General features: G+C 41.8%; 1 protein-coding gene across 1 annotated transcript in view; it reads right to left on the bottom strand.

The window, feature by feature from the left end:
- The window catches only part of prkcba (protein kinase C, beta a), a 62,144-nt gene that overhangs the window by 33,496 nt on the left and 3,648 nt on the right, over window positions 1–25,000 (bottom strand). Inside the window, exons 4-8 of the mRNA XM_048248334.1 lie at window positions 20,359–20,441; window positions 17,335–17,446; window positions 8,802–8,930; window positions 4,311–4,467; window positions 101–235 (exon numbers count right to left, since the gene is read on the bottom strand). Of these exons, the coding sequence (XP_048104291.1) occupies window positions 101–235; window positions 4,311–4,467; window positions 8,802–8,930; window positions 17,335–17,446; window positions 20,359–20,441 (616 nt within the window). The remainder of the gene's footprint in view (window positions 1–100; window positions 236–4,310; window positions 4,468–8,801; window positions 8,931–17,334; window positions 17,447–20,358; window positions 20,442–25,000) is intronic.

Genomic DNA, 25,000 nt, shown 5'->3' with positions numbered 1-25,000 from the left:
CATGAGTAGTGTGTGTGTGTGTGTGTGTGTGTGTGTGTGTGTGTGTGTTTGTGTGTGTGTGTGTTTGTGTGTATGTCCATAAGTGTGTGTGGACACTCACCATCCCTTGACGCCTTGTTTGAGCAGCTCCGAGATGCCGAAGGACAGAGAGCCCATGAAGTCGTTCCTACTGGTCAGATCCCAGTCCCACACCTCCACAGAGAGACGTCGATCCTTATCCACCTCCTTAAGAGTACTACACACACACACACACACACACACACACACACACACACACACACACACACACACACACACACACACACACACACACACACACACACACGCACACACACACACAGAGTCCATGAAGTCAATCTCAGTCCCACTACTGGGAGACAGTCTGTGTGTGTTTATGCACATATCTATAAGTTAATATGTGTGTGTGTGTGTGTGTGTGTGTGTGTTTGTATGTGTGTGTGTTAGTATGTGTGTGTGTTAGTACACACAAGCTGAAGGTCTCGTTCCAGGTGGGGTTCAGTGAGCACTTGATGGTGTGTGTGTGTGTGTGTGTGTGTGTGTGGGTACACACAAGCTGAATGTCTCGTTCCAGGTGGGGTTCAGTGAGCACTTGATGGTGTGTGTGTGTGTGTGTGGGTACACACAAGCTGAATGTCTCGTTCCAGATGGGGTTTAGTGAGCACTTGATGGTGTGTGTGTGTGTGTGCAGGGTGCGATTTGTAGGGGGGAATGGGTAGGATTTCCCCCCTCTGGTCTTGATATCCTCTGCGTAATTATTTTCATCGCCGGGGGGGGACAACATTCATCCCCCTCTGCCCCTCATATTGATTAATGCTACTTCATATAAGTAAAGCGCTGCAACGTGAGAACAGTCTAGTAGGCTAGCCTATATAATAATCTGACATCAAGAAACGCTTTTAGTCACTGTCAGCACTCATGCTGCTGACACAGTGGCTGCGTGATAACTTAATTTGGCCTTGATCGTGCAGGACATTTCAGAATGTCGAGTGTGTAATCCATCATAAATGGCTAGTTTCAATGGAAAAGTTAGCTGGACAAATGAAAGAAAACGAGAAGGATTCAGTGAAGCATAATAATGTTTTAGAACCTTCAAAATTAGAAAACTGATGCAACTGAGATGGAGGACAACTGCCGCATAGAGTAGAGCGTTTGCCTTTTTTTCGAAGGAACTTACATTAAATGAGGAGATATTTGCTGAATGTCACAAAAGTGTTACAGAAATTGCTTGGCATCGCTTATTCAATGGCTCTCTACCGAAACACCTGTAGTTCGCGGAGGACCTAACGAAAAGCACTCGTTTGATAAATCAGCCAGTAGGCTATGCCTAGTAGACAAATAACTTTCAGAAATAATCTGTACTGCAAAACTAATGTTGGTGGGTATTTAAACTATCTAGCGGGTGTTTTAACAGCTGCAAGAAATAGAAGCTTCATGGTCTTTATGTTCTGGTTAAGTAAATTATTTTCATAAAACTTCAAGTTGCCCTGTAACTTTACTCTCCAAACTCTTCACTGCACTGTAGGCAATTAACTGACAGTATGATGGTATGATTTTCTGCAGGCTACCATAAACACTTTTCAACTTTTGCAATATTCGCGACTTGGCTACTGAGCGCAAATCAGCGGGAGGAGAGAGAATGCCGCGTAGCCTACAGCACGCGTGTGCGCAATGTGTAGGCTATTTGGTTACCAACTAACACTGTTAGCCAATTCACTAACTTAAGACTTCAGTGCCATCATATACAAGGTTTTACACAACAAATACAGAAAGGATGGAGGCAGCAAAAGTGGAGGAGTCATTTCAGATGGGGCAAGAACAAAGGTGAATTTGTATGCTTGTCAAAGCATAGTCCTACCCTGCATTAGAAAGAGCTGATCATCATACCAAAGCACACTCGCTGTTTAAAGTCATACACCACGGTAAACTAAAACTAAAATGTTACAAAGGTGGCAAAAATAATATAGGGTATTATTAGCCATGACATTACTAGGCTATGAATTGTTCGTTCATTTTTAAAAAAAAAAAATGTTTGGGGGGTGGGGGTTTACAAACTTATTCAAATCACCCCCTCTGTTTTTTTACAAAATGCACCCTGCACTTATACACACATATGTGTACATATACACACATAAACATAACATCAGCTGCTTGACCACAAATCCCCCTAGGGATCAATAAAGTATCTATCTATCTATCTATCTATCTAATAACTTCAAATTTAAAAGTTTGTGTGTGTGATACACACCTGGCATCCACAGCACTCTCCACTGTGTGTGTGTGTGTGTGTGTGTGTGAGAGAGTGAGTGTGAGTGTGTGTGTGTGTGTGTATGACAGAGAGAGAGAGTGTGTGTGTGTGTGAGTTAATGTGAGTGTGTGTGTGTGTGTGTGTGTGCGTGATACACACCTGGCGTCCACAGCACTCTCCACTGCGAGAGGAGGAGGGGAGGGATGGAGAGGAGGAGCTAAAACTAAGATAAAGGTTCTATATCTTATCTTATCTTGATGTTACAAAAGGTGGGGGGGGGGGGGGGTTACAAACTTATTCAAAATCATCCCCCCCCCTGTTTTTTACACAAATCGCACCCTGTGTGTGTGTGTGTGCGTTTGTGTGTGTGTGTGTGTGTGTGGGTACACACAAGCTGAATGTCTCGTTCCAGCAAGGGCGTAGGTTTGGTCTGAGCTTTGGTGGGGACACTACCCACTACCACTACCCCGAAAAACAAACAAAGAAAAAAAAAAACTTTCACCAGCCACTATAGACTATAAACTGATTAAAATGTGCTACTGTCCAACTACTACTATCCATGATTAAAATGTTCTACTGTTCAGCTTGTCTAACCACACTGTGTAGCCTACATAATCTGATTTTAATATGTAGGCTACAGATATGTAAACTATATTTAACATTTTATTTTCTATTTGGTCTGTTATGATCATGCCCATTTAAGCACAGCTCAGTTTTAAGAAACTTAAATACCGCATGTAGCATTTTGTGAAAAGAAATCATTAAGGCTACATTGACAAACTCTTAACCGTGAGCTGCCCTGTATATTCTCTGATTCTAATATTTACAGATATCTAGGCGATGTAAGCACAGCTCAGTTTTAAGAAATGCATTGAATTTTGCTATAATTTATTTCAAAACCGTATTACTCTGGAACAGCTAACTATACGAGAGGAATGCATTACACCGTTGTGTTCGGTAAGGTCTGCTGTTTATTCTGATATATGGTTTGTCATATGTTCGTGAAAGAGTGTGTAGGCCTACGATATTCCACCGAAGACGAATGGATGTGGAGGTGTCGCCGAGAATAATTATTAAATCTCTTGAAGTCATTTTTCTCGCAAACTGTTTATCACAGCAAACAGTGGCTAGCTAGCACCGTTTAAAAGCTGAGAAAAGGCTGAGTAGCCTACTTCTCGAGGAGTTCAACAGAGAAGAATAGGTGAATTTGGGCGCACTTCATGCTTGTAGTGAAGTAAAGCTGATTTGCTGCATGCTGCGCAGGACACTGCGGCTCACTGGTAGTTATTCAAATCAGCGCGATTTCCCCTTATAGGCTACTGCACATTACATGATCTGTGCGAGATGATCCGCAGCACTGAAGTGAGAAATGGTTTAACTCTTTGTGTAGCGCATGTGAGCACTTTTTCCCCATTTCAACCTGAATATTGGTGGGGACATTTCAGTCGTAATTTGACATTGGTGTGGACACGTCCTTCGGTCCCCACGCAAATCCACGCCCCTGCGTTCCAGGTGGGGTTTAGTGAGCACTTAATGGTGTGTATGTGTGTGTATGTATGTGTGTGTGTGTGTGTGTGTGTGTGTTGGTACACACAAGCTGAAGGTCTCGTTCCAGGTGGGGTTCAGGGAGCACTTGATGGTGTGTGTGTGTGTGTGTGTGTGTGTGTGTGTGTGTGTGTGCGTGCGTATGTGTGTGTGCGTATGTGTGTGTGTGGGTACACACAAGCTGAATGTCTCATTCCATGTGGGGTTTAGGGAGCACTTGATGGTGTGTGTGTGTGTGTGTGTGTGTGTGTGTGTGTGTGTGTGTGTGTGTGCGTACACACAAGCTGAATGTCTCGTTCCAGGTGGGGTTTAGTGAGCACTTAATGGTGTGTATGTGTGTGTGTGTGTTAGTACACACAAGCTCAAGGTCTCGTTCCAGGTGGGGTTCAGGGAGCACTTGATGGTGTGTGTGCGTGTGTGTGTGTGTGTGTGTGTGTGCATGTGTGCGTGCGTGTGTGTGTGCGTGTGTGTGTGCATGTGTGTGTGTGTGGGTACACACAAGCTGAAGGTCTCGTTCCATGTGGGGTTCAGGGAGCACTTGATGGTCTTGGTCTTCTGCTTGCTCTCACTCTTGGGGTCAGGGGTCAGCTTGAGCTTCACATAAGGGTCCGACAAGCCGTTTGGGTCCATGGGCACCAGGTTACGAGCCTCCTGCACTGCAGGGTGGAACAGAGGAGAGAGAGAGAGAGATGGAGGGAGAGGGGGGAGGGAGAGAGAGAGGGAGAGATGGAGAGAGAGAGGGAGAGAAAGAGAGAGAGATGGAGAGAGAGAGATGGAGGGAGGGGGGAGGGAGAGAGATGGAGGGAGAGAGATGGAGAGAGAGATTATACACAATGAGCTAGAATGAGAAGGGAGGGATAGAACAAACACTTTGTACTAAATGGGATATTGGTTAAGTGATGGGCAATTAGTGGTGTGTGTGTGTGTGTGTGTGTGTGTGTGGGGGTGTTAACGTGTGTGTGAGTGAAATGTGGGCCAATCGTTGGTTGATTGATCTGATAATGCTGTTTCCAGAGGAAGCCATCTTATCCTAAGGGCGCACACACACACACACACACACACACACATACGCAGAGGCAGTGCTTATAAAACTTGAATGTCATTTGAAAGCCCAGACTATTGACCAATGATGCAATACTTCCTCACACACACACACAACAATCATTACAGAAACACACAGACACACACACACAGCATTAAAGATTACAGACAGGCATGACCTGATACAACATTCACGTACACACACACACACACACACACACAGAAAAAACAGGAATATATATATATATATTCCTGATTTTTCTGTGTGTGGTGTGGTTTTTCTGTGTGTAGGAATAATTGGATACAACGAAATGATTCATCCCACTGTGTGTGTGTGTGTGTGTGTGTGTGTGTGGGTCCCCCTGGATGGCAAATATTGATTTAATGTTGATTTGCTCTTGACCAATATGTTTGTTCTGACTGAAAATGACACTGCTACATGTCAAAAGGTTGTAAGACAATGTGGTAGAAACATGAAATCAGAAAAAGAGGCATTTTTATCTTTAACATTTAAATGAAAAATGACATGTCCAAAATGATTCATACCCTTTTTAAATAATCAATGAGAACATTTTTATTTCATCTTTATTTGCCATCACAGCTCTCAAAATGGTTCTTATAATACCTACCAAGCCTCTCCATGTCTCCAAATGGTTCTTATAATACCTACCAAGCCTCTCCATGTCTCCACAATGACTGTAGACTTTTTCTTTTAGCAGCAATTCGCATTTTGAGGCAGGAACGATTATTTGCCTTGTGCTCACTTTTTTGACGGATTAAGGTCTGGACTCTGGCTGGGCCACTCTGATTACATCCCAACTAAAGCGCTAGGTGTGCGTATATGTGTGTGTGTGTGTGTGTGTGTGTGTGTGTGTGTGTGATAGGTGCACAATCTCCGTCTGGAAGCCTGTTATTTGTTCTCGCTTGTTTTCATGCTAATAAACCAGAACAACAATGATCTATATGCTCCAAAGAAAAAAAAAAACTCATCAATGAGAAGCTCAAAATATTTAGCCACTTCAGACTCGTTGTTAATGGCTGCATTTGGCCTTGGGAAGGTTTACACACACACACACACGCACACACACACACACACTTGATCTCCTTGATATGGGCAAAGGTATTTCCCGAGGACTTGCTGAGCTAGCCGGCTTTGCATACACTTCCAGAACAGCATCCAGTGAAGAACAGCACAATGCTGCCATCTTCTGGTGGATATGGCACATTACTACACTAGATACCAACGGTGCTGCCATCTTCTGGTGCATATGGCACATTACTACACTAGATACCAACAGTGCTGCCATCTTCTGGTGGATATGGCACATTACTACACTAGATACCAGCAGTGCTGCTCTGGTGGATATGACACATTACTACACTATATACCAACAGTGCTTCCATCTTCTGGTGGATATGACACATTACTACACTACACTATATGCCCACATTGGTATACTGGTTAACTTGTGGCTTTTGATTGGTTGATTGGTCAATTGGTGGTTCAAACAGGGCTTGTATGTTTTGTTTTTTTAACTATAGAGAGAGATAGAGAGGGAAGTAGATATGTATGCGTGTATGTGTAAGAGAGAGAGTGTTTAACCCTCTAGGCACCACGGTCGAGTTTACTCAACAAGATGGGATACTGAATAAAACGGCCGATTTAGTCAAATAGGGTGTCATATTTCGTTCGACCTCCACTCCACTAGATGGCAGACATGTCATATGTCATCCCCGAGTCCAAAAAAGGTCATGCTTTAAACAAAACCTTCGAGCTACAGCGCATTGAATCAGTGCGTGCAATACCGGAGCTAGTGTGCGTGTGAGCTACTTTATCAGAGCGATATTGTCAACGTCAGCGAGTATTTACATTAGATTATCGTCTAATGGCATCAAAAACGTTTACCCGAAATGAAGTGTTGGGTCTTCTATTCGCGGACCCTGATTCTGAAGGGGAATATCTGCCTTCAGAAAATTACGGTGATTCGTTTAGTGAGACAAAGTGAGAGTTTAGCTTACAAGCACAAACGTTGAATCGTTTGCCCAATGTCAGTGGTGGGAATAATGTTTCACGGGGTCGGAGTGTTCATTGGGAAGTTAGCAGGGTGTTAGTGGTGTGGTGAACGAGGCTGGAGGTAGCCTAATGTCAATGTAGCGCTAGCTTCTGTCTTCTGACCGTGTGCCTCTCCACAATCCCAGCGACAGTAACGTGGTGGAGCCTTTGTCTAATGCCACTTGGCATGTTAGACGAGGTCGAAGTGCTCATAGGACAGTTAGGGGGGAACGTAGAGGCAGTGTGGGGAGTTGCAATGAGAATGACAGTAGGCCTAGTCCGAGCTGCGCAAATTCTCTCCACTCGGCGCGCGCGCGAGGCAGATCTGGCCATGCTGCTCACAACAGGAGCAGAGGTAGTGTCATGGGGCAGGAGAGCCATTTGGCCATGCATAGTCTATCACAAGATGATGAGAATGCCGGCCCTGTATGGATAGGGATAGGGAGTCATTATCTCTACAGCAAAAGGCCTGCTACATAAAAAAATAAATTGTCAGCCATTTATTAGTAATGATTTACACTGTTGATTTGCTATCTATTTCCCTGACCATTTAGGACATACACTATGTGTTCCTTTTTGTGTGTTCATGTCCTTGTAATGTGTGTGTCTTTGTCAGCTAAGAAAAAAACCACAAAAAAACATCAACAAAAACAACAAAAAGAAAAAAAAAATACTAACATTGTCTCTCGTCTTGTCATCTCACTCCTGATCTGTGCCTTGCCGTGGCAAGTGAGCTTTTGAACTAAACAGGTCTTGTCTACTTGTGTTTGTGTGTCATCTGAATAATATATATTTGCCCCATACATGGAATCAGAGTGCCCACTGTATGTAGAAAATGGAAAATCTCTCTTCTGCCATTTATTAGTAATGATTTACACAGTTTGTTTACTACTTACTATTTACCTGAGCATTCATTATTGTGCAATATAGCATACAGAAGGTGAGGGACATTTTGGGTGGAAAGAAGTGGTGCATTTTATCATTCAAACATGCGACTTTTCATGAAAATTCTATAATCCAAGATGGCCACCACCATATGACGTCATAATATGCAAATTAGATATAAACACTTAATCTCTACATAAACATCCTTAATATTTCTCTAATTTACAGAAGGTCTCTATCTCTTATCACTTTTAAGATATAGCCTTTTGAAATCAAGATGTCAAAATCGAACGTTTCGAAAAAAAAAAAACTCTGCCGCCTAAAGGGTTAAGTGTGTAAGAGTGTGCACATGTGTGTGTGTGTATGTGTGTGTGTGTGTGTGTGTGTAAGAGAGAGAGTGTTTAAAGGAGAAGTTCAGTATGATATTGACCTAAAGTGTGTTGAAACATGATACCGAGTGTGAACGTTTGTCTCATAGCCCATCTCGGCTTGTCCCCTGCACTCCGAAATCTGGCACTAGTTAGCCGATGCTACCAACATGTTTTCAAAGGGTGTGCCTCGGGCATCGGCCTAGCCTTGCAAATAAATCACTGTTTTACACCATTTAGGAGGCTCAAAGTAGCTCCACACTTCATTGGTAGACTTCCGAGGTCCCTGACATTTAAAACAAAACATTGAGAACTTTAAAAAAGCACTGGTAGTTCATTTACAAGATGATTTATACAGACAGTAGCCTTAAGGAAGTTTACCATTCGCCGCCATCTTGAATTTAGTCACGATAAGCCAAGTGACGAGTACGAATGAACAGGTATGATAAGGGATGAGGTTCCAATAATAATTCCGTGGAAATGCATGGATTCCAGTTGCTGCTACTGGAAGTTCTCAATGTCTCGTTTTAAATGTCAGGGCCCTCGGAAGTCTACCAATGAAGTGTGGAGCTACTTTGAGCCTCGTAAATGGTGTGTGTGTGTGTGTGTGTGTATGTGTGTGTGTGTGTGTGTGTGTACTCACCGGTGACCGTGAGTGTGTCGTTCTTGATCAGGGCCGTGATGTGGATGCGTCCTCTCCTCTCTGTATGATCGGTTCCACAAAGACTTGGAACGTTGGCAACACATCGCTTATGGATATTCATCATACAGTCTGTAAATACACACACACACACATACAGACAGAAAGAGAGAGAGAGAGCAAGAAAGAGAGAGTGTTATAAAATAACAAAATTGATGTCATTAGTGACCCTCTCGTGCAGTTCCTCTTGTTGTCCATACACACACACACACACACTGTGTAGACACACACTGTAGACACACAGACACGCACACGCACACACACATAGACACACACACACACTAAAGCTGATGGGCTTACAGTCTGTTAGAGGATCAGTGTGTAAATATCAGTAAATATCACACTCTAGATTGGTTTAAAGCTTGTTGTTTCTCAAACTTTTTCAGACCATGGACCACATAACCAAAAAAAAAAAAAAAAACCCTCACGGGCTAAAAACAAAAGCTACTTCAAATTTGACGTTCAAAGCCTCGAAAACCAATGAACCGTTTGAGTGTCATTCAAACACTTAGACAATTCAGACATTTACGATAAAAGAGCAATAAATTCCCATAGAGTTAACATTGACCACCGTGGCGGCAACTTTTAGCATTATGACGTGACCTACAGCTGCAATCAACAGCTGAGCGCGAGCTACCACTGGAGCTGTGAATCTTCTGGACGTCTTCGCCTGCTGTGCCATGGTCACTTTATTTGCTCGTAAAACTCTCCTTCAGAGGCACATTACAGACAAGGTAAGTGTTCCGGTTTTTGGTATTTGAGCCATTTATGTCGTCAAACATTATGTAACGTTAGCGTTGTATGAAATGATGGGTCACAAATAAGCTAAACTATAACGTTATAACGTTAGGTAACATTTTATCGTAACACCCCCAATTATCACCACTTTTGTTCAGAAATTCTAAAACAACGATGTTTTTTAACACTTCAAAATAATATTTACTAAATGAACCTTACATTTTTCAGTAGCCATAGTTGTGTAGATTTGAACAAAATCTGGTTTGGTTCCTAACGGGAGCATTTACTGCCTGAAATATCCGATTTTGTTTACCACGCTCGGAGTTATAGTGCTGGCCTGAAGGGTCGCCTATTTACACCGTTTCAACGGCACATTAACGGTTAGACCGAGAATTCTCGTCGTGAAATTAAAATTCCACTGGAGCTCCAAGCGGTTTGTGACACACGCAGCCTTGCAACACTGTTTACAGCTCCTCGAGTCACGGTAAAATGTCATTTTTGGTACATAGCTAATTTAGATACACCTATGTTGTGCGTGGTTGCGTTTCTATAGGAGTCCGCTGTCTTGGTTTGTATAGAAATGGATATTAAGTGACACATACACGCAAGACGGTGGAAATACGGGACCGGTGGAAATAGGGGGAGTTACGATAACGTTAGTGAAATAGTTGACGTTAGCACCATGCTACGTTGATATTTATTATGTAAGGAAACCCACTGTTAATCAACGTTAATAGGTCGTCAACGTTACAGTTAACTTTACGGTTAGCTGTAGGTTTCGATAGCTAACGACAATCAAACGAAATGCACTAACGTTACATTTGTTCATTAGGCCTACTAACCAGCAGCGTTTTAACTAGAACGTTAACGTAAACCAGAGAAGTAGCTAGCAGCTAGGCCTACAGATACTATGGCTCTGGTTCTATTCAACATCAGGTCACTTTCCACAGGTCTATAGAATCAAGCACTTAGAATAGATTATGAATGCAGACTGGTGCTTGATTATACTGTGTGAAGGAACCTGATAAAACCCATAATGGGTTTCATTCATGGCATGAATAACGTTACTCATTGTTGATGGTCATAATAGCTTCTACCGTTCACATTTTAGTTAAAGCTAACAAATATGCTCCTGTTTTTATTTTACCAAATTTGTAACGTTGTACACTGCTTGTTTGTGTATCAAATAGGCCATGGCTACGTTTTCATTCTATGCTCCTGATTCTTACGTAGCCTAAGTAAACACTATCACGGTATGCTATCATAGTTCGTCTATTGATGGGTTTCATCAGGTCCCTTTCCACAGGTGTATACAATCAAGCACCTAGATTATGAATGCATTGGTGCTTGATTAATACTCTATTAATACTAGATTAATACTAGGACAATTACAGACATTCCTTGTAATATTCTGGTATAACTGTTACATTTGTTTGCTTTTGCCTTTTAGGTTCCAGACCAGACCAGACCAGTGGTGATGACCGTGTATGACATTAGGTGTGTGCCTGTCTGTGTGCACACCTGTCAACCATACATCTCTGACAATGTTGCTAGCAACATACCTACTGACATACATTCTTACAAACATGTGACCATATCTCAACATATCTGTGCACATAACATTTAACCATACTGAGACTTATCTGAGATCTACACTTAGACATGAACTATATTGTTGTGTGAGGACTATACTATATGGAACTTGTATACTTGTGAATCATATTTGTCAACCATTCATACCTTTGAATCATACCTGTGCTGTAACATCTGTGAAACTTATCTTTGCTGTTAGACCTCTGTTTTTAGACCTGAGCTGTGCTGTGTGAAAATTAAGATTCTAACCTAAGTTCTGTCTAAAACTGATCATGCAAAGGGCTGACTCTTTTATTCTTCAGTATGTATCACCATCAAATTTGACCTATTATCATTAACTGAGGCCTCTAGCTGTTGCTGCCAGTTCAGAATTCAAACTGATAAATAGATCTGTCTTAGGATAATATTATTGGCATCATCAAGTTCTGTAAGAATGCAAATTCAGTAGACATCTTGTTTCTCCCTTATCTTTATTGGTTAACTTTATTGGTTTCAACAACTTTGATTTTTTGACTTCAAGCTTCTATTGGTTGTTAAGTGTTCATTAGTGTGTTTTGAGTATCATTCTGCAGTACTGTATTAAAACAAAGAATGTTGATCAATATTGAATTGACAATGTATTTGTACTGACTGTCATATACTCTAAGCTACCATCTAACCAAGTAAGTGGTTTTCAAGAATACTGTAAGTCTATGGAATCTGAATAATCATACTGTAAGTCTATGTAATCTGAATAATCCTACTGTACGTAATGTTGTACCTAGCAGCTTTTTAATGGTATTTCCCTGGAATTACATTTCCTAGTTGTCTTTGCACTTTGCTTATTGTGTCAGATGATTCATATAAACTGGCACAGCTTACATAGGCAGTGTTGCAGAACTGTTTGGATTTACATACAATGTTGCAAACAACTCATCTATATTATATTTTACCACGTCTGCTCGCGGACCACTTGGGATAGCTTGCGGACCACACTTTGAGAAACACTGGCTTAAAGGATTTGTGGCTACATTTCACATACACATACACACATACTAAAGCTGATGGGCTTTATAGTCTGTTAGGGGATCAGTGTCGCAGATCCTCAAATATAAAAAAAAATATCACAAAATATCACTCACTGAAGCTGATGGGCTTAAAGGATCAGTGTGTAAATATCACACTTGCACTTAAGCTGATAGGCTTACAGTCTGTTAAAGGAACAGTGTCTAAATAGTGTCTGTAGAATGTCTTTCTGTAGAATGTCACATGTACAGTGTCTGTCTGTAGAATGTCTGTATGGCTGAATTACCTGTGTAATGTTTACTTATCTATTAAATCTGCCTGTGATGTTTTCATGAATGTAATCTTAGACATTTGTAGCCTAATTTGATACTCTGGGTCTGTAGCGACTGAGGGCCAGATGTATGTACATTTGTGAACGTAGCGTTATCAGCACCATGGACAAACCGCAGATAGCGAACGTAGCGTTATCAGCACCATGGACAAACCGCAGATAGCGAACGCTGTCAGACCCAAGTTTCCGTCGTATTTATCAATCGTTCTATCCTTAGTGTAAACTGCGCCTTTCTCTGCCTTTCTCCGCCCATAAACACAATTTACGAACGTCCACAACTGAATGGCAGCGCCTACATACAAGCACAGTTGAATGAAGTTAACTGATGACAACATTAAAAAGAATCCAACGTTTAGCGATCATGAAATAATACCATACATGATAAGATGTAAACAAGCAAGGAGATAATGAAAATCAGTAGTTCTACTCAAACTACTTGTGCACGTAGGCTATGGAAAATTGATCAAATCTAGCAAGTAGGAAAGTTTAAGTGAATGACGTGAAAGTGAAAGTAAGACATTCATTAGGCCAACGAAAGTTAAGGTTGCTTTTGGTAGTACAAATACTTACAAAACTGGTGCTCTAAATAGCGATTCTGTTGTCTTTGAAAGGTTCTCTTATTGATGCATTGAACTGCAATTTGGATTAACACCTGCTTTTACAAGGCGGAAGTATTTAGGCGCAGAATAGACGTGCGCTTTTCACAAGCAGTCTTTGTACAAACCGCGGAATACATAACTAGGCGCTCTTTACTCTTCAATTCAATTCAATTCAATTCAATTCAAATCACTCTATTCATCCCCAGGAGGGGGGCAATTAAAAAGAGCCGCATATTCCACCACGTACAGCACATCAGCAATAACATAAGTTCATCAATTATATATGAAAAAGGGGGAAGTGCGCGTACACCACCACGTACAGCACATCATCAATAACATAAGTTCATAAATTATATATAAAAAAGGGGGAAGGGGGTGGGATGAGTGCAACAGTCATCTCCTCCCATCTCTTTACGCTAAACTCCCACTTTTCCCTGGATCCTCCCATGAATGCATATGCATGACACGGAAAAGCACCTTCAGTTTTCAGCTTCCACGAAGCGTTAGTACATCTGGCCCTGAGTATGTTAAAGATGGATTGTGATATACTACAAAGCTTATTTAAAGGATATGAAAAGTGCAAAGTTTAAAGTCCAACTGAAGCTAATTTATTAACGTGGCAAACTCCTACAAGGCACCTAACCCCACATTTCTCTGGGGACAATATAATCCCTTGTAATATGGAAATCACTTTGGATTAAAAGTGTCTGTTGCATGAGTAAATGTATTATTATTTTTATTATACCTTTATTTTTAAAGCATGATGGCTTTAGACACTGAATGAATGAATGAACATGTGCAGCACGATGGCTTTAGACACTCAGGGCCAGATGTACTAACACTTTTGCGCCCACTTCAGGCGTATTTGTTTCGCAATGTGCGTGTCAAATCATTGCGAGGTATGTACAAACAGGCCGCAATGATGTAAAAGCAAAAATGCCTGTTGTTCTTACGGGAGGAGCTGAAAGTGGCAGATTAGTTTGTCATGTCATGCATATGCATTCATGGGAGGATCCAGGGGAAAGTGGGAGTTTAAGCGTAAAAAGATGGGAGGGGAAGAGTAAAGAGCCTAGTTATGTATTCAGCGGTATGTACAAAGACTGCTCCTGAAAGCGCCGTCTATTCTGCCTAAATACTTCTGCCTTGTAAAAGCAGGTGTTAATCCAAATTGCAGTTCAATCGTCAATAAGAGAACCTTTCAAAGACAACAGAATCGCTATTTAGAGCACCAGTTTTTGTGGTGAAAGTATTTGTACTACCAAAAGCAACCTTAACTTTTCGTTGGCCTTTCCGAATGTCGAATGACCAATCTTCCATAGCCTACATGCACAAGTAGTTTGAGTAGAACTACTGATCTTTATTATCTCCCTGCTTGTTTACATCTTATCATGTATGGTATTATTTCATGATCGCTAAACGTTTGATTCTTTTTAATGTTGTCATCAGTTATCTTCATTCAACTGTGCTTGTATGTAGGCTGCCATTCAGTTGTGGGCGTTAAGTAAATTGCGTTTATGGAAGAAAGGCGCAGTTTACACTAAGGATTGAACGATTGATAAATACGACGGAAACTTGGGTCTGACAGCGTTCGCAATCTGCGGTTTGTCCATGGCGCTGATAACACTACGTTCGCAAATGTACGTACATCTGGCCCTGAATGAATGAATGAACATGTGCAGCACGATGGCTTTAGACACTGAATGAATGAATGAATGAACATGTGCAGAGAGATGGCTTTAGACAGTGAATGAATGAATGAATGAATGAATGAATGAACATGTAGCACGATGGCCTTAGACACTGAATGAATGAATGAACATGTGCAGCACGATGGCTTTAGACACTGAATGAATGAATGAATGAACATGTGCAGCACGATGGCTTTAGACACTGAATGAATGAACGTAAATGTGTCACCTAAATGTGCTACTTTGGCGCACAAGACACTGCTGCTCACTGACCGACTTTGATCAGCATTGTGGCCCACAGGTGGATATGTGGGTCATTTAAGGGGTCAAGTCTAAATAGAACACACACACACACACAAACATGTGGGTCTTTTAAGGGGTTGAGTCTAAATATAACACACACATAGAGCATGGTAAAGACAAAGTGTGCAAATATCTCTCTCACACACACACAAGCACACACACAGGTGGACATTGAGTCTGTTAAAGGAGCAGTGTCTAAATATCACACAGACACTGACAGACAGACATTCTATAGACAGATATTCTACAAACACTCAGTGACCTGTGTTCCCATTTAGGCCTAAAGAGGCATCCAGTATGTTTACTGGCCACAAGGAATCCAGTGTGATTACTGACCACAAGACATCCAGTGTGATTACTGACCACAAGGCATCCAGTGTGATTACTGACCACAAGACATCCAGTGTGATTACTGTTAACTGACCACAAGGCATCCAGTGTGTTAACTACTACTGACCACAAGGCATCCAGGGTGTTAACTACTACTGACCACAAGGCATCCAGGGTGTTAACTGACCACAAGGCATCCAGTGTGTTAACTGACCACAAGGCATCCAGTGTGTTAACTACTACTGACCACAAGGCATGACCACAAGGCATCCAGTGTGTTAACTGACCACAAGGCATCCAGTGTGTTAACTACTACTGACCACAAGGCATCCAGTGTGTTTACTGACCACAAGGCATCCAGTGTGTTAACTACTACTGACCACAAGGCATCCAGTGTGTTAACTGACCACAAGGCATCCAGTGTGATTACTGACCACAAGACATCCAGTGTGATTACTGTTAACTGACCACAAGGCATCCAGTGTGTTAACTACTACTGACCACAAGGCATCCAGGGTGTTAACTACTACTGACCACAAGGCATCCAGGGTGTTAACTGACCACAAGGCATCCAGTGTGTTAACTGACCACAAGGCATCCAGTGTGTTAACTACTACTGACCACAAGGCATCCAGTGTGTTTACTGACCACAAGGCATCCAGTGTGTTTACTGACCACAAGGCATCCAGGGTGTTAACTACTACTGACCACAAGGCATCCAGGGTGTTAACTGACCACAAGGCATCCAGTGTGTTAACTGACCACAAGGCATCCAGTGTGTTAACTACTACTGACCACAAGGCATCCAGTGTGTTAACTACTACTGACCACAAGGCATCCAGTGTGTTTACTGACCACAAGGCATCCAGTGTGTTAACTACTACTGACCACAAGGCATCCAGTGTGTTAACTGACCACAAGGCATACTTACCCTTGTAGTTGTCAGTGTAGCTGGCCGTGTACATCTTATTTCTTGTTTGCTGGAGGTAGTGGCACACAACATGTCATATGGACACACCTTCTCATTTCAATACCTTTTCTTTATTTTCATGACTATTGACATTGTAGATTCTCACTCAAGGCATCACAACTATGAATGAATGCGAAGTTATTTGGCCCACAGATGAATATTTGTCAAGTTATGGTTTGCTGAATATGGTATTAAATAAAAAAAAAATCCTCTTCCCTGTTCCTATGACAACGGTTTACTCACTTTCTGCTTCTATTCGCTGGCTCTGCCATGACGAATGTCTGAGAAACTCCATCGCTGCCTTGTTCTAGCCGGCTCTGCCATGACGAATGTCTGAGAAACTCCATCGCTGCCTTGTTCTAGCCGGAGCAATGCATCTGAATTCTGAAGCTAAAACGAAACCTGCGGCTGCAGTATATTAAGATACTTGGGGCCATAAAGCAGTGCGTTTAGATAGCAAAACCCGCCGAATTGACAACATGTCAACGTCAGACGCATGCCTGTAAACAAACCAATCAAAGGGAGACGCAGGGCACGTAGGTGCTAACGATATGATGTCATGCAAAGTTCTTTAAAAATTGCAATGTGAAACTGTTAACAAGTTAAACACCTAATGTATTCAATGCAACTAAACATGAACGTTGGTTCGGACCTTAGTCCGCAGTTTCAGGTGTGAAAACGCCCTTAACTGCCAGTATAAGTGAAGCTCAACGTGCATTGAGCGTAAACAGAGCGACTGAGACTATACAGCAGTTATCCACAGTGTGTGTGTGTGTGTGTGTACGTACGTTCACACTTCATGCCTTGGTGAATGAGGCCGTACAGCAGTGATCCACAGTGTGTGTGTGTGTGAGTGTGTGTGAGTGTGTGTGTGTGAGTGTGTGTGTGTGTGTGTGTGTGTGTGTGTGAGTGTACGTACGTTCACACTTCATGCCTTGGTGAATGAGGCCGTACAGCAGTGATCCACAGTGGTCACAGAACGTGGGACTGGAATACGTGTGCACCTTAAACTTGTGCTTACTACGAGGATCCTGTAAGACACACACACACACACACACACACACACACACACACACACACCCATACACAAACATCAGATTCAACGTTATAATAAGCCACACACACACACACAAAACTGAAATGACATCTGTTTGTGCTAGACTGCATGTGACTTTTCTATGTACACACACACACATTTTTTAATATGGACATCAACAGGAAGCAAGGTGTGTGTGTGTGTGTGTGTGAGAGAGAGAGAAAGAGGAAGAGAGAGAAAGATTTAACTGGGTCATTAACCAGGACTTTAAGCTGAACTTAATGAATTACCAAAGGAACAAATATTTAAGCAGCTTATTCAGCAATGTGTGTGTGTGTATGTGTGTATGTATGTGTGTGAGTCTCTGTGTGTGTGTATGTGTGCATGAGAAGGACAAAGAAGGTAAAATAGTTGGAGACACTGATGCTGTGTGTGTGTGTGTGTGTGTGTGTGTGTGTGTGTGTGCATGTGTGTGTGTGTGTGTGTGTGTGTGTGTGTATGTTAGTGCTAGGCGGTATACCGGTTCACACCGTATACCGGTGCATATTTTCGTTATGATATGAATTTTTAATATACTGCCATACCGTGTATTTGATTACACAACGTTTGGAACGCTGCGCCGCGCGACAGTGTTTCAGACGGGACTTTTTTCACACGCACGCATGGTGCAACTGCGAGGCATAGTTATAGGGTAAACACAAAACACCCCTTTTCCCCTTAAGTATGACCTTTAAGGCTTAATTTCTCCTTAGGTAAGGGGTTTATTTAAGGGTGTTGCACAGGATACCTTAAATTGTTTATTTAGTTAAGGAAAAACGTTAAGGGATACTGCATTGAAAAGGATTTACACGAAAATTCAATTGAGATTGTTCAACAGCTGTAACTAGCTGGCTAGTAGGTGATGTCGTTAGATTAGCAACCCACGAACACAGTGAAGTTTAATGATCTTATCATTCATCTCACTTTAAGAATATTCGCTGAAATTATCCAGGTAGCAAGTAAAACATGTTATAGACAGGAACTGAGCAATACTAGCTGGCTAGTTAGAAATGATCCTGACTGTCATCAGTGCACCAAAACAAACTTTTTTTGTTAATGTTTTGCCTAGCGAACCGAAGCTCATGGCAGGCCACATGAAGTTAACGTTAGCCTACCACTAACGTCATGTAAACCACACAATAACAATAAGGCATGTTTCTGATAGGCCTATTTGACAGAGTAAGCATATCAGCAGAGAAGTTTTATTTTAAATTGTATAATTTTCAAAAAAGTATAATTATTGCAAGTTGCACTACTTTTTGTATTGGTTTTAAGATGTTTGTGAAATTTGTACAATAAAAGTTCTGTATTTTGAATGCAATTGTCTTTGCATTCTGATTAGATTCTTCATTAGAATCATGAGTGGCTCTTTGTAAACAGCATCATTTTCTGGGGCCATGCAAAACTGCATTACCACTAGTGTGGAGTAGGGCTGGGATAAACGATTATTTTTTAAACGATTAATCTAGCGATTATTTTTTCGATGCATCGATTAATCTAACAAATCATTTTTTCAGTCCGATCCGATTTCGATTCGATTATCGATTATCTCCCCATTAATTCACTAATAGCAACTTATACATGTTTATTTACATATCTGAATGAAAAAACATGAATTCTTTAACATTGCAATATATGTTTATTGCTCTTAAGATTCCAAAATAAAAGACTGAAGTGCAAGTAACTACAAGTGCAAAGTAATGCATTCTTAGTCAGAGGTAGCATTCAATAAAGTTCAGTAGGCTAGTGTATGTCTAATTGAGTGCCTGTCATTTTAAGACGTTCGTGTGGGAATCCTTGCAATTAACATTAACACAGTTAAAAGGCTGCTGATGTGTGTATGCAATTCATAACGTAGTTAGTTCAAATAACAGTTCGTACTTCTCCTTTGGACAAGCACTTTTGAGTCTTGGAAAACACTTTTCCATTTCCATCGGGATTTTGCAAACAAAGTCAATAAAATGAGCCATGCACGAGTAATACAAGCAGCTGCAAGTAAGCATGCTAAACTTGACATCCAAACAGTATTCTAACGTTAGCTTTGAGATAGGGCTACTGCTTGATTGCATACTGTAACTTAACTTCGTTTAGTCTCCTTAATGTACTATGTTGTGATAAGACCTTAGCAGAGTTTACTTTAACTTTAATGCAGCGGTTTTGAACAAATTTGCGCAGCATGGTCACGATGCTAAGCGGATTTAATAGCAATTTAGCCCACTGTGTTCTATGCAATGCTTCTATGTGGCAACAACAATCCTTTAACAATCGTGAATTATTTGTTAAATCACACATGCAGAGGAGGAGCAGCGGGCTCGTTACGAGAGAGAGCGGGCGGGGCGAAGAAAGGCTGTGTGAGTAATGTGCAGCTCAATGAAATTATTTTATCTCATCTTTAATTTAAATAGTAGACCTACAACATAGAACATCAATGTGTGGTGGCCGGTTTTGATTTCGTGGTCCCCAGCCACAGATTAGTCAACGTATGGAAAACAATGAAGGTGTAAAATTAAAAATATTTAGCAGCACACGTTATGCTTGAAGAATCGACGCTCATATTTTGCGTCGACGTATTTTTTGCGTCGATGTCATCGATAACGTTGACGCGTTGTCCCAGCCCTAGTGTGGAGTTATTCTACATCATAACAGTAAAATAGACCATCCTTAGTCAATGTACTGCAGCAATTCCTCTCTCAACCTGTAGAAAATGCTGAACATCTGATTATACATGAAAAAAAAATACCGTCATATACCGTGAAACCGTAAGAATTTTGAAAAATACCGTGATATACATTTTTGGTCATACCACCCAGCACTAGTGTGTGTGTGTGTGTGTGTGTGTGTGTGTGTGTGTGTGTGTGTGTAACTCACATCTGACGCTGGTCCTTTGTCTGCCCCAGGACAGGAAAAGGTGACAAACTCATGACAGCGTTTGTGGACCACAAAACAGCACACTGCAGAGAGAGAGAGAGAGTTACAGATTACACACACACACACACACACACACACACACACACACACACACACAAAACAGCACACTGCAGAGATAGAGAGAGAGAGTTACAGATGATAGCACACACACACACACACACACACACACACGTTAAGTAGCCTTCATAGTGTTCATAATAATAATAATACATTTTTTATAGAAACTCACTTTACAAGAAGGGGTGGTAGTAAGTGTGTGTGTGTGTGTGTGTGTGTGTGCGTTTGTGTACGTGCATGCATGCGTGCGTATTGCGTGTGTTATGTGTGTGTGTGTGTGTGTGTGTGTGTGTGCGTTTGTGTACGTGCATGTGTGTGTGTGTGTGTGTGCGTGCGTGCGTGCTTTTGTGTACGTGCATGCGTGCGTATGTGCATGTGTGTGTGTGTGTGTGTTATTATTATTGATAATAGCGTCGTTTGTGTATGCGTGCATGCGTCGCGATATTACATGTGTGTGTGTGTGTGTGTGTATGTGTGTGTGTGTATGTGTGTGTGTGTGTATGTGTGTATGCGTGCATGCGTGCGTGCGTATGTGCATGTGTGTGTGTGTGTGTGTGTGTGCACAGGAGTGCTGGATTGGATGGTGAGGGAATTAGAGGCTGAAGGGTTTTGAACAGGCCCACAGAAGAGCAGAGCGGATGTGGAGTGGACACAGTTATACTATATACTTGTGCTTCTGATCACATACACTTTTCAACTCTAAACCACCATCATTATGTGATTTGTTTAAGCATTTTCACACTATGTCTTCAAACTATTATTTATATACTTATACTATACTTGGGGTGGAGTAGGTTGGAAAGGTATTTAGGGGCCAGAGAATGGAGGGACTTGCAGGTGAGAGGCAGGATTTTTTTAAATGATGCAGAATTTGACTGGTAGCCAATGGAGCTGCATGAGGGTGATGTGCTGCCAGGGCTTAGTGCCTGTTAAGACCCTGGCCGCTGAGTTCTGGACATATTGCAGCCTGTCCAGGGCCCTGGGGAGACCTGTGAGTTCTGGACATATTGCAGCCTGTCCAGGGCCCAGGGGAGACCTGTGAGTTCTGGACATATTGCAGCCTGTCCAGGGCCCAGGGGAGACCTGTGAGTTTGGCGTTGCAGTAGTCCAGACAGGTGGAGATGAAGCAGTGGATGAGGGTTGCAGTTACTGAGTCGGATGGTGAGGGACGTAGTCTTGATTAGAATGCAGATGTTGTGGTGTTTTAATGTGGGATTAGAATGCAGATGTTGTGTTGTTTTAATGTGGGATTAGAATGCAGATGTTGTGTTGTTTTAATGTGGGATTGGAATGCAGATGTTGTGTTTTAATGTGGGATTGGAATGCAGATGTTGTGGTGTTTTAATGTGGGATTGGAATGCAGATGTTGTGTTTTTAATGTGGGATTGGAATGCAGATGTTGTGGTGTTTTAATGTGGGATTGGAATGCAGATGTTGTGTTTTAATGTGGGATTGGAATGCAGATGTTGTGGTGTTTTAATGTGGGATTAGAATGCAGATGTTGTGTTTTAATGTGGGATTGGAATGCAGATGTTGTGGTGTTTTAATGTGGGATTGGAATGCAGATGTTGTGGTGTTTTAATGTGGGATTAGAATGCAGATGCTGTGTTTTTAATGTGGGATTGGAATGCAGATGTTGTGGTGTTTTAATGTGGGACTGGAATGCAGATGTTGTGTTTTTAATGTGGGATTGGAATGCAGATGTTGTGGTGTTTTAATGTGGGATTGGAATGCAGATGTTGTGTTTTAATGTGGGATTGGAATGCAGATGTTGTGGAATGACAGGGTAGGGACCAGGATGACACCCAGGTTGCGGACTTCAGGGGACGGGGCAGTGAAACAGCCACCCACACCCAGGAGAACAGCCACACCCAGGAGAACAGCCACCCACACCCAGGAGAACAGCCACCCACACCCAGCAGAACAGCCACACCCAGGAGAACAGCCATCCACACCCAGGAGAACAGCCACACCCAGGAGAACAGCCACCCACACCCAGGAGAACAGCCACCCACACCCAGGAGAACAGCCACCCACGGAGAACAGCCACCCACACCCAGGAAAACACCAACCCACACCCAGGAGAAGAGCCACCCACACCCAGGAGAAGAGCCACCCACACCCAGGAGAAGAGCCTCCACTGGAACTAGTGTTAATTTCGTCAGACGAGACGAGAGGAAATATGTTCGTCAACGACCTTTTTTTTCATGACTAAGACGAGACGATGATGAGACGGCAGTAATGTCCTGAAACACTGACTAAGACTATCTTAAGATGCATTACTGTTGACGAAAAAAAAAGCGAGACTAAAATGTTTTTTGCATGAAATAAAAGCTAAGATAAAATCTCCCTTCATGTTAGGTCTACAAAATGAGAAGACAGAATATCTAGCTGTTATGTTTTCAAAATATTATGAATGAGTTCATCATGCATAACAGCTTTTCCTGTAGGCTAGTCTACGTGCTGTTGCTGCAACCCTGTGGCTGCAACACGAAAACTACATGGAACAAGAACACTGGAGATTTCTGCCAGAGTTAGCAAGCTAACTACCTAAGCTTTATGCCACAATGCTACATACCCAGAAGTTGAAGCTTCTCTTATACAAATTAACATCCCCCAGAATGTCCATACGAAAATGTTCAGCATGTAATGTCAACTATTCATCTAGTTAGACTGAGGATGCAAAGTTTGCTAACAAGTAAGCTAATATGGAAAGTTAAGCTAGCAAGTTAGCTATGGCTAAGATGGAGAGTCTGTTTGGTGAATGTGTTGTGTTTGGGCGCATATCGCCATCTAGCGAGGCGGAGTAAAACATTAATAGTTTGGCCTACGACAGTGTTTCTCAAACTTTTTCAGTTTCAGGACCACTTAACTAACCCTAGCTAAAAAATAAATAAATAAATAAATTAGACCTACTTCAACAGTAGCCTATAATTAGTCTACACAATAGGCCTACTCACTGAACCACCTTGCTTATTGTCTTTGCACGTTGCTTATTGTGTCAGAGTATTCATATGATTTAAACTGGCATATCTTACATAGAGTGTTGCAGAACTGTTTGGATTTACATACAAGTTGGTTCAATATTGCAAACAACTCATCTATATTTTTATTTTACCACGTCTGCTCGCAGACCACTTGGGATAGCTTGCGGACCACTAGTAGTCCCCGGACCACACTTTGAGAAACACTGGTCTACAAATATCATGACAGTGGTCCAGTCAAATCTTTTACTGTCTATGGTCAAATCCCAGCCGAGCTATAACTGTAGCTTGACTTACCTGTGCATGTAAACATACTGACTGACAAAAAATCAGAATGAGTAATTATAACAGACGAGTAGCCCTGTGGACACACAATATTGTTGGAAAATTGAGATGTATGAAACACTATTTGACTCAAATGGTAATCAGAAATAATTTGTTATAAAAAAAGACTAAAATGTGTTGACTAAAACTGACTAAGACTAAGATACCTTTAGTTTTCTTTTGACTAAAATTAGACTAAAATTACGAGACTTTAAGTCGACTAAAACTTGACTAACAAAAATTATATTTGAATGACTAAATATGACAAAGACTAAATTAAAAATAGGTGACAAAATGAACACTAACTGGAACAGACATCAAAGCCCAGGAGAACAGCCTCCACCCTAGAGCTCAGCTGGAGTGTGAGGTTGCTAGCAACCACTAGGCTATACATTCTGTAATCGCTGAGTTCAACCACTAGGCTATCGTTCTGTAATCGCTGAGTTCAACCACTAGGCTATACATTCTGTAATCGCTGAGTTCAACCACTAGGCTATCGTTCTGTAATCGCTGAGTTCAACCACTAGGCTATCGTTCTGTAATCGCTGAGTTCAACCACTAGGCTATACATTCTGTAATCGCTGAGTTCAACCACTAGGCTATACATTCTGTAATCGCTGAGTTCAACCACTAGGCTATCGTTCTGTAATCGCTGAGTTCAACCACTAGGCTATACATTCTGTAATCGCTGAGTTCAACCACTAGGCTATACATTCTGTAATCGTTGAGTTCAACCACTAGGCTATACATTCTGTAATCGCTGAGTTCAACCACTAGGATATACATTCTGTAATCGCTGAGTTCAACTCTACATTCTGTAATCGCCGGCTGAGCATTCTCTCTGAGAACATGTACGTTCTGTTCCACATAGTGCATAGTTTCATTCTGCTGCCTAAAGTTGAACAAATACAAATACAATGTTTATTTTTCAGAAAATATAAATAGCTGCAGTATAGCCTGGTAGCAGAGTATCCTGCTGTTACATACAGTGCAGCTATGGCCGTAGACTACAGAATATCCTGGTGTGACATACAGTGCAGCTGTGGCCGTAGGCTACAGAATATCCTGGTGTGACATACAGTGGACCAGTGGAGCTGTAGGGCTATGGCCGTAGGCTACAGAGTATCCTGGTGTGACATACAGTGGAGCTATGGCCGTAGGCTACATAGTATCCTGGTGTGACATACAGTGGAGCTATGGCCGTAGGCTACATAGTA

Source organism: Alosa alosa, chromosome 7 (genome assembly GCF_017589495.1).
Source record: "Alosa alosa isolate M-15738 ecotype Scorff River chromosome 7, AALO_Geno_1.1, whole genome shotgun sequence".
Classification (NCBI taxonomy): Eukaryota; Metazoa; Chordata; class Actinopteri; order Clupeiformes; family Clupeidae; genus Alosa; species Alosa alosa.
The sequence above is the reverse complement of the archived record's forward strand: the minus strand, read 5'-3'. Positions and strand labels throughout refer to the sequence as shown.